The sequence below is a fragment of the Piliocolobus tephrosceles genome, chromosome 4 (assembly GCF_002776525.5).
Source record: "Piliocolobus tephrosceles isolate RC106 chromosome 4, ASM277652v3, whole genome shotgun sequence".
NCBI classification, from domain to species: Eukaryota; Metazoa; Chordata; class Mammalia; order Primates; family Cercopithecidae; genus Piliocolobus; species Piliocolobus tephrosceles.
The window spans coordinates 121,630,642-121,648,584 of record NC_045437.1 but is presented as its reverse complement, the minus strand read 5'-3'; the positions used below and the strand labels follow the sequence as shown (position 1 = coordinate 121,648,584).

Sequence of the window (17,943 nt, the reverse complement as noted above, 5' to 3'; positions counted from 1 at the left end):
TAAAACCAATGACAACTGCCGTAACCTCAAACGCAATTTGGAGACTAGTTTAACCCTTGAGAAGAGCTTCTCAGAAGGTAAGATGCGAGGGATTTGTGATTGCCTCTGGGGTGTCCTTGCTTAGGTTCGGGTGTCCTGGGCTCCATGTCACTAAGCTCTCTCTGTGTGCCCAACTCCACCACGCTGGTGAGCTCTGGCCTATGGAGCTCAGCCCGCCAAGCACCTGCTCACTTCAAGCTTTACTGTACCCAGCGCCCAGCACTGTGCTGGCCACACGGCGTGTCTTTGCTTCTTGGATGGGTCAGCACAGGGGTCATGTGGGCTGGCAGTTCATGTAAATGGGTAGGGATCAGTGGCAGAATGGGGTCTACATGCCCCATCCAAGCAGGACAGGTGCTCCCCAGCCACAGCTGACTGCAGTGCGGAAATGCCGCCCCACAGTTGCCAGTGCTTCTGGTTTTTCCAGAGAAGCTGGAAATCTGGACTTTTATGTAAGATATCTGAATTTTTAAATGTGAAATGCTCATCTCAAGTTTTAAAAAACATTACGCAGGACAAAAGAAAAATCTCATCTATGGGAGCAATATGGTCTGTGGCCTAGTTTGTAGCCTCTGGTTTAAAGAGAGCTAAAAGCTGGATCCTTCCTTGATTCTGCCATGGACAAATGTGTGCCCTACCCCAATTTCCTAAATAACACAAAAAACTAAACGGCGGGTTTTGAAAGGATGAACTGTGCTTGGGATCCCCAACCTTACCAGGGGATCCCTTCTGAACAATCTAATTGCATGGAGGTGCCCAGTGTGGACAGAAACATGGGTCAGGAGTCCCAGATTCTAAGTTCCCCTGTTACTGCGGACTCGCTGCTGACCTCAGGCAAGTCTCCCAGCCTAGGGTGAGCCAGGACAGGTGCTCAGGGTGCAGACTGCTAGGCTGCTTGGGCCTCTCTCCAGTGCCTGCTCTCTGTGTCTTAATCTGGACAATGAGCAGTCATCCGGGAGACACCTAAGATCCCACCAGCGCCAGCCTATAATAATGTCAATGAATTTCCAAAATTGGCAAGTGACATAAGTGGGAGTGAGGGCTTCCAAACAGCACACGCTGGTTATCTACGGACCTGTTGGGATCTCCATGCCATTTAGCTGGCACCAGTGATTTCTCAAGGGCAGACCAATCACCGGGAGATGAGAGCATTTTCAGAATGTGTTTCTGTTGTCTGTGCTCCGGCATTTTTGACAACGTATTTATTGAACTTCTGACTTGCTACCTCTCGTCAGGACACAATGTCCAAAAGGACTTTTTATTCTCCTATAATACTATTGAAAAACAATTCATGACATATGTTATTAATGAGGTTTTCTCATTTTTGTTTAATTTGTTCCTACTTTTTTTATTTTCATTAGAGTTAAGCATTATTTTTTTCTGACCCACGATGGCACGTTGGGCAGGGAGGTGCCACTGTAACTGGTGAAATGCCTGGCCATCCTCAGCCTGGCTGGTATGGGCTAGAAACCCAGGGCTCAGAGCACCAGCACAGCGCTTACTGACGCCACAGAGCCAGGAGTGCAGTCCTGGCATATTCAACTGCAGTATAAGCATGACTTACCTGGAGAAAACCTAGTGTGTGCAAACTGCCAAAAGCACAGAACAGGTGGAGATTAAAGGGCACTGATTTGAGTAACAGCAGAGGGTCTGACTCACAGAGGCTCAGTCCCTCAGTTAAGAACCTTAAATGCCACAAAACTGAGGCTGTAATTTTTTAGTGGGGGAGACAGGTCTGGAAAGCAGAGCCCCCAAACTGTGGAATGCCGAAGTCTATGGTAATGGCCACAAGAGGGAATAAATCAACTATGGGACGACAAGTATATCAGTGAAAAAGCAGGATGAGTTCCTTACTCCTGCAGGTTTGATTTACCTTCAACTTTGTGGGCACCCGTTAACTGGGTGAAGGGAATGACAGGGCCAATTTCACAAACCTGTGAAAGGCTCCAACGTTCTCCCCAGCGGGATTGTGAGTCATTGCTAGTTTGCCTCCATCAGTTCTTGGAGGCCAGTTCACACCACTCTGCAGCCCACACCCGCCGTACCTCAGGGCAGCCAATCACCATGACAGCCTTGGCAACATGCATCCAAAAGGCAGCTTTGTAAAATGGTTAGCACATGGGCTCTGCTGCTGATTAGGTAAGCAGCTACTTGGCTTCTCTGAGATGGGCTACTTTTTTGGTAAAAGCAGGGTGGTGGTAACGGTATCTCTATTGAGAGATTGTGAGGATGGCAAGAGCTAGCGCATGTAAAAGCACTGGTGGTATCACTGGGCTTGAGTAACTGCTAGCTATTTTCATTTTCCTCATTATTCCTTCCCCGTAGTGGCACGGAAGGCCATGAGAAGTTTCACCCCCCATGCTATGCTTTTCTTCTTACTTCTGGGAAAGGGGAGGGGATGGCTCCTTTCCCTGTCCACCATACTCTGTGCTGGGTGTTGGGAATGAGTCAAAAATGAGGCTGAAGTGGGCAGATTTCAGTCTTTCCCAACCTTGTACCAGTTCATTTCTCCTCATAGTCAGTGGCTACCTCTCAGGCTCACCTCCGACGTTCTCATTCAATGTAACTGGTAAAACCATCATCAGCCTCGATGGAAAGAAGTTGTATGGTGTTTCCATCCACAGGAGGGATGGAATAACAGGGTTATGGCATGTGAAATACTTCTGTTTGCAGTTGACATCCATCAACTTTCCTTAAGTTAATTTGAAAGCTTTCTGGGACAACTGATGTGTCTTTCCTTGATTTCTACTTCATGCTGCCTAATGTCAGAGAAAACACACCCGAAACATTATATTTTATCTTCTTAATTTGCAGACTTTTAAGCTTTAGATATGTTAAAATGCTCTTTCTGGGGATAGGATGTTTTGAACTCTCCTCTTTCACTCAGAAACGTATCAAGCTAATGTGTGATACTGTCACTGAGTTCCTATTTATTATTTCATTGCCAGGATTCTTTATGGTGCCTAAATTGTGATTACAGAGAAGCATTATAAAATGTCAATGTGTGGATGAGATTTGGAAGGTCCTGGGGTGGGGAGGGGAGGTTCTTTAAATGGAGATGTCAGCTCCAGCCAATTTCAGAATGGCTCACCATTAAGATGGATGGTTTCAAAGCAGTGTGCCTCTGCTGGAAATTAAAAACCCATGGAATAACTGATTATGATTAATTTTAAGTACTTAGCCATGTGAAGCCAAATGAGAGTGTCTTTAAAACAAAGCTATTGATCTGGCTTTGTTTGGAATTGAGAAGATAAACTAATCAGATCCTGTGGGCTCTTTGCAATGATAGGGAATGAGAACTTTTTTTTTTTCTTTCTGTCACAGGTTTTTAAAGCTTCAACTTGGAGACACCTGGTGCATCTGGGTATCTTTTTTTTTTTTTTTTTTTTTGGTATCTGAGTAGAGGAGAGCTGTCCAAATCTGTCCTGGGCAAGGGCTTGATGGGGGTGAGGGTGTACAGGGGCAAAAGTTAGGAAAGTAGAAGGGATGGCACTTGTGAGAGCCCCTCCTATGTCGTACATACACTGGCTGTTTTTAAAAGTTGAGGAGATAGACTCAGAGAGATTAAGACACTTGACCCAAGCCCCACCTAGGTGTGTCTGACTGTAAAACCCTCTCTTCTCCCTCAGACTGCCTTCCTAGTGAGGAGAGACAACACCATTCCTAGCACAGAAAATGAACATGAGGGCTGTCAGGTTGTCACAGCTGTTTCGTGGCAGCTGGTGACTTCCATTTCCTGGTCTCTTCCCAAGGAATTTTCTCATCTTTCTCATCCTCTCTGTCAAGGGAGGAAAAAGGTGATGTGCTCTGAGCAGCCCTTCCTACAAATGCTATTTTGCAGGCAGGGAAAATCCTGCCTACCCTTCTCAGCCCCAGCCTCCTGATAAGAGGAGTCCTAGGTTACTAAATTTGGGCTGGCATCCTCTGCCTCACAGACAGGCATTTGTTGCCAGTTCTAGGGTCAGAGTTTGGGTGAGGAGACACAATCTATTTCAGAAATGACAATCTGACCTCCCTGACTGTGGGTCCTGTCTTTTCTGGACCGGGAATTCTCAGCTTTCATCCGATTTCAAGCAGCTTGCAGCATCAGCATCCCCTTTTATTTCCCGTGATTCCTCTTGGAATCACCTTCCTCTCAAACAACGTGGCGAGGCTCTCTCCAACCCGTTGCTAGTGTCTGCGGGGCCAGGTGAAGAGGAAGGCGAAGGGAAGACCTTTCACTCATTCTTTCACATACAAAGGAATGCTTTAAAATACTCATTCACTTATTTATCTGGCATTCATTGATTCTTCTGGAATCAGAGATAGGTAACCTGCGACTGTGTAATTTCTTATTTTTAGGAGGATGCTTGAGAAACCCCACTCTGCTATCAGTCACTGGCTAGAATCGTACCATGGGAATTATTTTTAGAACCAAGCAGCTACAGAATTTGGAAAGGGGAAGTCACTCCCAAGACAGAACAACCAACCCTTTCATTTCACAAATGAGGAAACTGAGGCTCCCAGAGCCAAAGAGACTTGCCCAAGGTCACACGACTAATCAGTGGCAGAATCCGGACTCGACCACACGTCTCCTGACAGAAGTGACACAAGTTCTTCTGTGCTGTACTGCCTTCCTCTCTGGGCTTCTCTGAATCAGGGACAGCTAGAAGTATAGCTTTAGTGAGAATAACCAAAATGTTTTCTTACACAATTCAACTTTAGTTTGAATGACCCCAAGATGACTCCTAGCTGACTTTCCTCCTGGGAGTCGGGTTTTCTTAGTTAGACTCATTTGAAAATCCAGAGCTCAGAAAGGCAACTACACATTCTTTCTAGACAAGGTGCATAAGGTGGGATTATGGGGAAGGGGCTGCCTCCTCTCATCTCCCCCCATTGCCCACCCCTACCCCCACCACCTCCGGTCCCTTTAAGGTCACGGTCACTGTTTAAAGTTTCAATTGAAGCCTGAGATGAGATCCCAGGAGCAATAGCAATGACTGGGCTTTCCCAGGCTGTGTGGCGTTCCCCTGCCCTGTACCAAGGTCCCTTTCTGATTCAGGTAATTCCAGCTGTCCTCCTGGCACTAACCCCTCTCTCTCTGGCCCCAACCCCGGACCCTGTTTCCCAGTGTGCCCGCACTCAAACACACTGTCCCTGATGCTGTGGCAGGCTCTGGGGGGGGGGGGGGGGGGGTCTGCTCCAGCCCATCTGTTTCTCCCAGCAACAAATACTGCGGGAGCACTGGGGGAGAAGGAGAAAGACTCAATTGAGACTTAATTAGCAGGAACCCCAGTTTGTGGGAGGTAAGAAATCACACTTGGCTGCCTGCAAACACTTTGACCAAGGTGAGCTGGAGGGATCTCCTGGTTCCCAATTTTAATAGCACTGCAGCAAAAGACCAGAAATGCATCCACACAGACCCTCCTGCACACACTCTCCCCCTCTCCTCCCCACACGGACACACACACATACACACATATGCACGCACACACAAGGCAGCGATCGCAAAATCAACTCACAGGATCTCCAAATCGCGCAACGCTCGGAAGGCTCCATCTTCAATGCAGCTGATGTGGTTGTTGTCCAATTGCCTGTGGAAAAGCAGGGGAGAGCATGAAGGCTGAGCGGGGGCAGCGTGAGGGGCTGGCGGCCCGGGCCACCCGAGCGCCTGTCCCTCCACCCCCTTGCAGGCGCTGCTGGTCCCTGCCAGGAGCTCGTGCAGAGCCAGCCTGTCTGCCACGCTGCTCCCTCTCTCCTCTCTGACTGTCTGAGAGAACTACACAGACGAGCGCACCAAAAGGCTGTCAGGTCTCAGTAAATATTAATTGCGCATTTTTTTTTTTTTTTTTTTTAGGCAGAAGGGAGTAATTTCATTACATTAGGGCATCCAATCCATTACGAGCTCTTACCGTCATGTCACTGAAACAATTTCATTAAGCTAAAGGCCTGTAAATCATTGGAGGTCACTGCTCTGCCCTCCGCGACCTCCCAGAATGCTTTTTTCCTCTCTCCCGTTCCCTCGTCTCCCTTTTACTGGAAGTTGCAGTCTTCTGCTCTGACACAGTGCTAAATCTCAAGGCTTTATCTGCCCAAGAGCGGCAAGGGTGCATGGGGAATATACCAATTCCAAATTAGACTCAACTAATCTAATTTTATAGTCTTTTTATTATTCTAAGCACCACATGTCTGTGGTGGTTTGATGCCTCTGTGCATTGTTACGGGCCCCATCTGGTAGGTCATTCTATTGAAGCATTTTCTGACTAAATACAGATTCCCTCAAACTGCACTAACCATCATCAACATTAAAGAAATTCATTGAGGGAAGCATTCATGAAGAGGGGAAGAAGGAATATTGTTATTGCCTTAAAGATGTACCACTTTGATTTAAATTGGGGAGAATTAAATGCACCTATTTCCAGACTCCTTTTTTATTTCCCTTTCCATCCTGTGAGCATGAAAATAATGTCTCTTAAAAAGATGCCTTGACTTATAACATTCTAGTTGGAGACTGAGCTATTTTAGTTGAGGGATAATACATAGATACCGTTTTTTAAAAAAATTAAAATATATATAATGTGTAAGTCAGGATATCAACCATTATCATATCCCAACTTAAATATCATGTATTATATACATAACCCATTTTATTCCTTAAAAAACCATAAACAACAGTAAGGTGTTATACAGGAATTGGTTATTGACACCAGATTGTCATACTCTGTCCGCAGAGCACACCATGGTCTTTGGGGCTGCGGGTCAGGTGAAAAGAACTATGGCTGTACTAAAAAACTCCGAGACTCTTTTAATTTTCGCCACCTCTCAGGTGGAGGGTTTTCCTGGTATTGGAATTTTCATGTGTAACTTGAGCTAAATGATCCCAGGACAACTCTCCACAAAAGACGTGCCAAAGCTACCTTTGGGAACCCTCTCCCAGGGCTTTATTTTCTACTGAAGGAAGGCAGGATTAAAATGAAAATACTATTATCTTTGGAAAAGTATCCAGATGTAGAATTGTATTAATGCACACAAAACGCAATAGAGTGATGCTGTGCATTACAACAGACAGGCTCTGTCATGATATTATGGGGAATTATTAATATATCATCTCAATAGATGCTCATGTTTACAAGATTCAAATATTTAGAATAAAAGAAAAAACCAATCCACAGGCATCTCGGGAAGCAGAAGCACATTTTTGGTTGGCGAGTTCTGTATCTAGTGTTCAAAGTTCTCACTGATGCCCACTCAAACGGAGTCTCACCGCATCCTCTCGACCCCTAATTCTTCTGGAGCCTTTCTTCACATGAGTTTGCTGAGCCTCTTTTTCATAGATGTCTCGCAGTGTTGGGGCCGCCGATTCCCCGCAGAGGTTCTATGAAGGCAGTCTAGTCCTGCTGCCCAGCTTCTAGATTTATCATCAGCTCAGAGGCCAGTGATTCAACAACCCCTACCCCACGCCAAGGCCACCAAACCTTACCAAGCAGAAATGCAGTGGAGCTGGCTTTTGGCTCCAAGAAACTGTTCAATGAACATGCTGAATTCGGCAAAAATGGCACCATCCGCCTAAGTAGAAAAGGATCTAAATCATCATACTGGGAAGTCTGGGGTGTATAGAGATGGCAGTTTGTGGTGCATCGGTTTTCATACAGACATTTCATAAAGGTCCTTGCTATTAGTATATTATTTATTTACTGGATTTGTGAAGCGTTTTCTATTCCTTTTCTTTTTGAGAACACCAGAAATCAAACAGGGGACTCTAAATGTACAGAATTTTACGTGGAAAGAATGGAATCTGCAGGGAAGAAGAAAATGCCATAGAAAGAAGAGAATAAACCAAAGTGGTAGAAAGAGAATAAAAAAGTATGTGGTGAAGGGAGCTAGCCAAAAGATTTTTTAAAAAGACTAAACACACGCTACTCAATATCCCATCACAGTCCTGCTCCTCAGCAAACTGAAGTGGTGGGACAAGAGTCTTCGAGAGGGCTCTGATCATTTTCAGGCTAAAAGCAGAGACATCTAATACGTTACTAATTACGTGGCGTTTAAATATTTTCAGTGGGTGGCATAAGTTGACGTCTAGTTTATTTGCAACGGGGAAAACTGAGCTTTACTATCAGCATCCCTGTGGGTGTATTTTATAGACTATTTTAAAACATGAAACATCAAAATTTAAAATATTTATGCAGAAGTGTGCTTTTCTAGAAGACATTTATTATAACTGAGATTGTCTCCTTTTGTTCTAACCACAGATAAATGAAACAGACAGGGTATTCCAGTCGTGATGGTCAAGGAGCCATTCTCAAGACAAGATGCCCCATTCGTTACCAGGGTCTTTAAGGGTTTAACACCTATGGGGGCCCCATCAGGTAAACAAAAACCACAGCAGTTACTCCACTTCCCAGTTCTTATATCTCCATGGCGCTGAGCATCAGCGTATTTGTAAAAAGCCCAATTAATCGTCCATCGGCTTTCCTGATATTTCATGCAAATACACTAGGTCTCTAAAACAAAGTAAATACACACTTGGTTCAGACAGGTTTCTTTTTCTTTGCAAAATGACACCTCAGCAACATAAAAGTTAGTCCTGACACACAGGAGAAGGGAGGCAAAATAAACACAAGCCCAGCAATTCTTTGAGGATGGTGGAGCGGAGCGTTACTAAACACACAGAGAACCTTCCGAAGCTGAGGCCAAAACATCTGACTTAGCAGTTTGCTTCTGGGGGCTGATGTGACCACAGGCCGCTGATGTGTATTCTACGCTCTCAGGTCAAAGGTCCATATCGTTCGTGCCTTTGAAAGACCTTGTTCAAAGACCCTCTCAAAAACAAATCAACAAAGCCCATTGCCTACCCTGCAACATGCACGCCATCACTCGGGAGGCATCTGCAAAAAGGGCTTTGGAAATGTGAGGAGAGAGAACTCAGCAGTTGGAGGATGCCTGAGGGCTCTCTTTCGATTTTTCCTGGGCCATGAGAAGTGTATTTCCCACAGCTGCTGAATCTTTGCTTCTTATCATGCAACATAACTTACCCCCCTGCCCAGTGCAGTGCCAGCCACCTCACAGATGGTCACCAATGGTTGCAGAATGAGTCCTTCCAGGAAAAGGTGTCAGGGCTGAACCCAAGCTGTATGGAATAAAGCTCTAAGCCATATCGTCACGACTGTGGCCCTGTGGCCCTTCTAGTGACAATAAAGACTGAGCACTCCTGCTGTGCCTGGACAGGGCTAAGCACCTTCCCTGCTTCCTTGTCTTTCTGAGACACAGACCTCTACCAGGGAGCCCTTGGGAAGGAGACTTGGAATAAAACAAGATTTCTGTGGGTCCAGGATGAAGATGGGGAATGGGAAGGCAGAAGATTTTGGGAAGGCTGGCTATTTTTTTGGAGGCCACTTTTATTGTCCTCTACTTTATACAGGATACTCAATTTGATTTACACTCCCCTGTCTCTGAATAAGCCAAGAAGCCCCAAAACATTTCATGATATTAAATTAACTGCTCTAATTTCCCCAGGAAGCTCGAATTTCGGCAAACAATATGAGTGCTAAAATGATACCAGAGTCCATTTAGAGAGGAATCCTCCGACAAGCACTAAATGCAGACTCCCCGAGAGCAGCTTTCTGACTACTGTATTTTTGTACTCTGAGAATATAAACAAGGCAGAAGGGAAAGCCAGCGTGAGTGAGGACTTAAAATAATCTCCACAAACGGCAGACTGGGAGATAGCACTTTTGTAAGAATTCCCTTTAGTAAGCATAATATACTCCTATTATCACAGTTCATCTCTTTCAATTACAATGTGAAATTTCATAATTGAAGCAGGATTAGAAATATTTTTGTGCTTCAAAAATTAAAGCAGCCTATCTAAATCCTTTACAAAGGGTTAAAAAACTGGCTACAATTTAAAAAGCTTCTATCTCCCAACAATAACCAAAAAAAAAAAAAAAAAAAAAAGAAGACAGAGATAGAGAAATGTATAAAGAAATGTATAAAAAGAAAAAGAATTTAAAAAAAATTTAGGATTTCAATGATGCATTTAAGTTCCCATGAAGAATGCCTTGAAAATAGACATCTCCAGAAACAGGCTTTGGGTATCTGGAAGAAAAGCCGAATTCCAAACTAGGTATCTACATGCAAGGTCTGTATCAGGGGATACCCATCCAGTTGTTCACTCCTCATCCAGATGTTCTGGGGACCCAGCATCTCATCAGGTGGATGGTTAAACTTCGCCTGAGGGCACTGTCCCTCCAGGGGCCCCCAATCCAGCCCCAGCGTTCTGCTCTGCGCTTTCTGTTCACGTTCCTCCTCGTGCTAAACGGGAGAAGTAGCTGAGGCTCAGCACCCGTTAGAGTTTAACAATTTGCTAATTTCTGAATAAAGCTATCCCTACCAAATGTGCCAAATAAGTGTGGGGACTTCTGTATGAAATTCACAAGGGAAGCCTTACTAGAAACCCTAAGCAAGTCAACAGTCATGAAATCCAACAAGGAATTAACCCGTAAGAGTAAGACAGTACTATGAGATGTTCACACTATCTTAGGTACTCAGGATGAAGAATAAAGTATAAGACATTCTTTGAAAATATTTGGAAGAAGGTTGCCACCTTTGGTTTTTACAGTTCAATTATATTGAAAGGTTTAAGGGAATTTAAAAAACTAAACTATAATAATTTGAATCCAGTTTTGATGAAATATACATATGTTCATCAATGTACATATTCAAGGTATTCTTTTTCTAGACTGAGGAGAAACAGAATGTTTTAACTATAAAAAGAAAACCAGGGGAATCCCTACTTTCATGAAACAAGGCAGAAGACAAAATGTGAAACAGCTTTGACGTGCTATTTCTTTCCTCCCTATTATCCAATTGTCCTTTAAGCAGAGAATAGGAAATCTAGAAGCACTTTTGAAGGTTGTTTTTTTTATGACAGTTTAACATTCTAAAAAATCATTATTGAAGAACAAATTATAGAAGCATTTGTCTGCTGCTAGCTGGGGTCTTTGAAAAAAATAAAGCTCAAGGTTATTTCAACTGACAAAAGGAAAAAAAATTATCTTCAAAAGAAACGCATATACTTCATATAACTGAGTACGGGTTACACTTCTTCAGACAAATCAAACACTTGATCTAAGCCACAATCTGCTAATGAATTGTCACTGCTTCTCATCATTAGAGGGTTACTGTAATTCTACATTAAAACAACATCTCAAATGAGCAAAAAGAGGGGAATCCATCATTTTGCTCATTTTGCACACTTGCCCACCAGACCCTACAATACATATAGATGTGTTTACTGATCCATGAATTATTTAAGTATCCACAAAGACCCCTGTCTCTAAAACTGACAACTCTATGCCTATTTTTCCTACATATGCAGTTACATGTAATATTGTATCCATGTAAATACAAATATATATAACTGGTAAAGCAATTGTTGACCTCTGATGTTTAATGTGGTATAGCCAGTTATATTTACAGAGATATTTGGCTAATTGATTGTTAGCATTCCAAAGACTTCAACCAACCAAATCTACTTTGTAAAGGACAAAGTCCTAGCTTAATTAAGCTCTCTGATCAGAACAGCCTGCTTAGAACTTAGCTGAAAATTGAACAAGTCTATTTCAACAAATGTCGTTATGCATGCTTTGCCACATAGCTAGCACGACACCTTCTATTTCGTATAGATCATAATGCCGTTCAACATATGCAACTTCTCAGCAGGAGAATAACTGCATCCACTCCAGTAGATGCTCCTGAAAGCAAGCTCTGCAATAATGCAAACAGCGATGATGGATTAGCCACAAAGAGGCACACCAGACCTTGGAGAATAAAGAGGTGTTTTACACATCGCTGGGAAATATCAATAACTCCACTTCTGTGTTTACATAGTTGCCTGTATGTTGGGCATTTGGCAAATGAATTTGTGTTGAAAAATGCAGGAGGAAGATCCCTGCAAACCAATTTAGCGTTAAAGATAGTTACCGGGGACAAGCAGAGATCCCACTTAATTGTGGTGAGTTTAAATTGGAAACAAATCTCTGGCATTTCTAGATGAGTAAAAGAACAACAATAACAAAACAAACAAATCCAAAGCAAATCAAATGAAAACACCCCATAGTCACAGCGAGAGTATCATTTGTTTTCCAGCAACTTTTAGACCCGGGGACCAAGGAAGTTTGGTCACTGTTTGCAAAATGTGCTGTCACACTTTGAGGCTTGCCTCAAATCTACCCACATCCTGTGGTCATCCCCATGTTAGGACCAAAGGGTTTTATACCTAGGTGGACCAACTCCCCAAGGTTTGCCTAGGACTTTCCGTTTTACCATTGAAACTCCTGTGTTCAATCCTGGGAAACAAATCAATTCCAGGCAAACTGCGATGGCTGCTTACCCTGTTATACCCCATGGGGCTGACTCAGTTGAAAGTAGATTTATTCTTGACATTTCATTCCCTCAACCGTATCCCTCAACCTTAAAATGTCTGTTGACTCACAAACCCAGCTTTCAGTTCTGTTGGCTCTAAAAGGCTCCTCACTGCAGCTTCTGTAAAATGGGCTGTCCCTGTGCAAACACACTCATCATAAGGCCAGGGGGAGTCTTGAAAGTCACTGAAACATTGGACCTTGTGTTCTCTGCCTTCCTTATTGGGAATTAGAATTTCTTTTTAAGAAGTATCAGTGTTTTACTCGCCGGCCTTGCTGATGTCATGAATACTCAGAGGCTGGACAAATAAATGGCTGTCTCCATAGTGATTGGGGCAGGTTTGTGGTTTCCCTAGTTACACTCTTGAGCGATAACCATCTGTGGTTCCTCCCCGGCAGAGGCGCAGGATGGAGGAAGAAGCGAGAAACTGGGAAGATGAAATGTGCTTTTGTTAACGGTCATGAAAAGTTATCTCCCACATCTCTGTTTTTTTCTCTGTTTTTCTAAATCACCCAGCACAAACTATAGTGAGGTAGTTTTTTCTTTTCATCCCCATGGGGGTTTCAGAAAATCTTCCCACTGGGCTCTAAAGATTAAACGATTCCAGTTGCGTGAATATGACCACTAAGCAGGAGCCAGAGCTGAGATATTTCTTCCTGGATGGGAGGTCAGTGCCCAGGTGAGATATTCGTTTTCATTCAAATACAAGATTGCAAGCATCCCCACTCTGGGTCCAGGCCATGAATCGGCCCATCCTGGGGAGCGCTCCCTGACAGCACACTGAGACCACATCATCTCCTTCAGCCTTGAGAGATCTTTGTTTCCCTTTAAAAACATCACATAGATTGCTCTGCAAGAAAATTAAGGTTTCCTTGAATTTATTCACATTTCCAGTCCATACTAACTAACCCTTTGAAGGCTCTCGTTATTGACTAGCCATTTTTTTTTTCTTATAAAAATGGAAGACTAGGGCTTGTATAATTTGTAACTATGCAAACTAAGTGATTCACATCCATGCCCCCGAGTCTCAGTTGTAAAAAGCAGATAACATTTAGTCCAAAAGGAATTTTTGTGTGCTAATGAAATGTGTGCACTCTGAAAATGTATTTGTGGCATTGCTTAATTTTATTTGCTTTAAAATAAGTAATATTAAATTTAGGAATTCTTTTTTACATAATCTCCAAGCTCTCTTTCAGCTCTGAAGTTATATGACCTGAAATTGGTTTCTAATAAAATTTTAAAAACATTCTTCTTCATCTAACTTAGACCCTTCTGTGATTTGAACCTCTCTCTTTATCGCTTCTTCTTCCATCCCAGACCAAAGAATCTATTATTTGAGATATTCAATATAATCTTTCTGGACTAAGGGCAGCAGTTCAGACTCTCAAGTTTTTCGTACTTCTCCTGCTGTTATGAGATTGAAATATAAGAAGCCACCAAAAACCTACACCAATGAAAATACAAATCACTCCCTTACTGAAAGAAGGATACCAACTTGTGCACATACTCACAGTTTCCATAGTTGAAACAACTAAGGAGAGAAATCACAAAATTTAATCTCATTTCTTGGTGGCTACTACCAACTAATAACCAATCAAGTAATGTATCACCTAAAATAGTTAAATGCCACACCATCTATGGCATATAAGTTCTTAATCTTAACATTCCATAATCTGTACACAAACCTTCAGTGGCTCCCTGTGGCTGACATTATAAATTGTAGCAATCACAAAACCATCACAACCATGATAATAATTGCACACAACATTTATTCAACACTTATTAAGCATCAAGTATTGAACTGAGCACCATTTAAATGTCTTATGCCAGTCTGATCTCACAATAATTCCTACAGAAGAAGAAAGTGAGGCATTGAGAGCTACATCTTTAAACTTGGCATTGAACCCAGTTCTGTCCATGCCCACGATGACTGTAAGAGATGCTGCTCCTCTGGAAACAGCCCTGACTCCTTAGCCTGACCTTAGGACCTAACTCCTTAGCTGCACCTCTCTCTGTGTAATACGTGAATGCACCAAGTACTTTCATGTTTCCATGTTCACTTATGCTTGTCCTTGCCCTGTTTGTGAAATCCCTCCCCATCCATCAAGACCTTCCACAAAGGCCACATACTCTAGGAGACCTTCCCGCACAAACTCAGGCAAAATGAACTGCTCTTTCCAAGCTCTCATGACTCTTCGGTCATCCCCTCATTCAAGCACTTACTTCACAGAGTAGGATGAATTGTGAATACAGGAGAAAACAGAGGTTCAGGGAGGTTGTTATGTAGCATCAAAAAAGGAACTCGGCTAGTACCTTGGAGAGTCAAGTTCAAACCTGCCTTCCCAATCCAGGAGCCTCAGGGCTCACCCATCAGGCTATTCCACCTTTCTCTGACTTTTAAAATACAAAGACAGGGAGCCTAATATCACTCTGTGGGTGTAACTCAAGTTATTGTAGGCTGGGAAGAGGATGGTGAGAAAGTCAAACTTTAGTCTCGGTATTTGTCACTGGGAACTAGTTGCTTTCATTGGCCTGCAAAGTATTCTTACCCAGAAGACGGGGTTAGGGGTAGGGGATGGGGGGAGCAGCACAGTCAACAGTGTCCCCCCCACTCCCTCCTGCGTCTTTCAGATTCTTTGGGAGTCCTGGTCCATTTGACTTTTAGGGTCACTGGGGATGGTAACTGATTTTAGCTCCAGTCACTGAGGATCATGGATGGGTGCCTGCACCTTAAGAGGATGCTTCAATTCCAGGTCACCTAGTAGGACCCAATGGGTGGCCTTCTGACCAGGCTGGGACAGTGTAGTGCTCTCTTGGGCACAGGCATGGCCTCTCTGGAGAAATGGTTCTCTTTGCTCCAGGCAAAAGTGGTAAATTACGCCGATTTGAATCCATCATTCCTGAGCATGGCCTTCCCCAGAGGTGATAAGGCTTGTCTTCCAAGGGTATACAAGCCTCAGGAACCAAAGGAACAGGACAACAGTAACCAGATTGTGTCGTAGGGTATTCAGGGTGAGTGGCCATTAGCGAGGCATCACTCAAAGGTATGTCTGTGGCAGCAGAGGCCAATTAAAACATGCTTTGTAAGCTCAGTGTATGGGGATATCAAGGTCCTTGTAATTAACCGCTGAGAAAAGGAGCATCAGAACTCAGCAGCACGTGCTGTGCTGGTTGCCGCTTTCGATATAGCTAACGCGCAGCATGGAAATACTCTAGAAGACGCCAGTTTCCTTTTCTTTACTATTATTTTTGAGGAATCATGAATGCCTGAACTTATCTGCAACAGGAGAGCGGGTACAGTCTCTGTTTTACACACTACTGTACCTGGCCCACAGTGCCTGGCATACAGGAGGTACTCAGTAAAAAGCCCTAGGATCACATGAGATTCCACTTCACACGCACTAGAAAGGCTACCATTAAAACGATGAAGAACAGTAAGTGCTTGGTGAGGATGTGGAGAAACTGGAACACTCTTACATGGCTGGAGGGGATGTAAAATGGCGCAGCTGCTGTGGAAAACAGTTTGGTGGTTCCTCAACAAGTGAAACATAGACTTACCATATGACCCAGCAATTCCATCCCTAGGGATATAGCCTAAAGAATTAAAAACTGGTGTTCAAACAAAAACTCGCACACAAATGTTCACAGCGGCACCATTCACAAGAGCCAAAAGGCGGAAACAGCCCGAGTGTCTGTCAGCAGATGAGTGGATACACAAATTGTGGTACGTACACATACGGGAATATTATTCAGCCACAAAACAGGAATGAAGTACTGATGCACGCGGCAACATGCATGACTCTTGAAAACATTATGCTAAGTGAAAGAAGCCAGACATAAAAGGTCACCTATTGTGTGATTCCATGAATAGAAAATGTCCAGAACAGACACATTCATAGAAGCAGAAAGCAGATCAGCAATTGCCAGAGGCTGGGGGCAGGGAGGGAATGGGGTGTGACTGCTGAGTGGGTATGGAATTTCCCTTGGGGATGACGAAAATGTTTTAGAAATAGATAAAACTTTACCATCCCCACTCTCTTTGCCTAAACTGACATTTGTTCCCCCTTGAGTCTTGAGTGATTTTTGGAGGCTGAGGTGGGTGGATCGTGAGGTCAGGAATTCGAGACCAGCCTGGCCAATATGGTGAAACTCCGTCTCTACTAAAAATATTTTAAAAATTAGCCAGGTGTGGTGGCGGGCGCCTGTAGTCCTAGCTACTCAGGAGGATGAGGCAGGAGAATCGCTTGAACCTGGGAGGCGGAGGTTGCAGTGAGCCAAGATCGCACCACTACACTCCAGCCTGGGTGACAGACTGAGACTCCATCTCAAAAAAAGAAAAAAACAAAAAGAAATAGATAAAAGTGATGGCTGCACAACACTGTGAAGGTACTAAGTGCCACTGAATTGTACTTTTAAATGGTTAGTTCTATGTTATGTGAATTTACCTTAGGAAAGGAAAAAAAAGTGAAGATTGCTCTTTCCACGACAGGCAGGAACTTTATGAGACCACCCCATTTTGAGGGTGGTTTCCCTCTGACGACATCACAGTGAAAGACAGGGAAGCCTAGGATCAGTTCTTACAGGATGAGATAGCAAACCTGATTCCATCTGGGTGTGAAAAGAAATATCTTGGCATTGAAGAGCAATGCAAATGAAGGAGAGAAACATGAGGAAATGGAATTCACCTATTTTGGGGGATTATTTGTAACAAATTTTAAAACTTTCTTCCCCAGCTTGCTTTGGGGATACTCCCAATCACTCAAGATTCAGGGAGAAAAATGTCAGTTTAGGCAAAGAGAATGAGGACGGTAAACTTGATGGAAGGAGAAAAATCACCTGCTAGGCTCCCAAGTCCAGCGTAAAATAGTGTGGGATTAGCCACTGTTTTGTATTTTCCACACCACTGCTCCTCCTTTTGCATCAGTAGCCAGCACAGATAACTCAGTAGATTGCATTTGCATTTCAGAAGCCAAGTTCCTCGTGTGTGTGTGTGTGTGTGTGTGTGTGTGTGTCTTTGCTCAGACTGGTTCTCTTAAAAGGGGAGAAAGGAGGCCAGGCTGTTACCCTCACTCAGGGCAGTGAGGGAAGTGCCTCTGACCAGAAACCCCTTCCAGGAGAGGCCGCTGGTCTGGGTGGGCTATGGATGCATGACGGCTCCTGGGGAAGAGATGGTGGGAGGGCCTGGTGAAAATGGTGAGTAGTTTTCCCTCATGCTGTCTCTAAACTCTCTCAGGACTCTCCGGAGCAGCCAAGTCAGTCTCACTGGTAAATCCAAAAACATCTGGGGGGCCCACAGAGATGGTTCCTACTTGGGTACCACCTGGGTGAAGGCCAGTTCTGCCCACAAGCTTCTGGGTCCAGAGCTCTTCATTGCAGCTACTTCTACTTAATTGGCTGAAGAAATTTCTGAAGAAATTTCTAATTCCTTCCCTGATTCCAAAAGGGGAAATAAGGGCATTGTTCACACTTCAGAACTGAGGATGAGAGCCACTGTTCTGG

The 17,943-nt window shown here is 43.8% G+C and overlaps 1 protein-coding gene across 5 annotated transcripts in view; it reads right to left on the bottom strand.

Moving 5' to 3' along the window:
- The window catches only part of SLIT3 (slit guidance ligand 3), a 630,484-nt gene that overhangs the window by 172,396 nt on the left and 440,145 nt on the right, over nucleotides 1-17,943 (bottom strand). For all 5 annotated transcript variants that reach the window (XM_023218903.1, XM_023218901.1, XM_023218904.1 and 2 more), the window contains exon 6: nucleotides 5,541-5,612. In XM_023218903.1, the coding sequence (XP_023074671.1) occupies nucleotides 5,541-5,612 (72 nt within the window). The remainder of the gene's footprint in view (nucleotides 1-5,540; nucleotides 5,613-17,943) is intronic.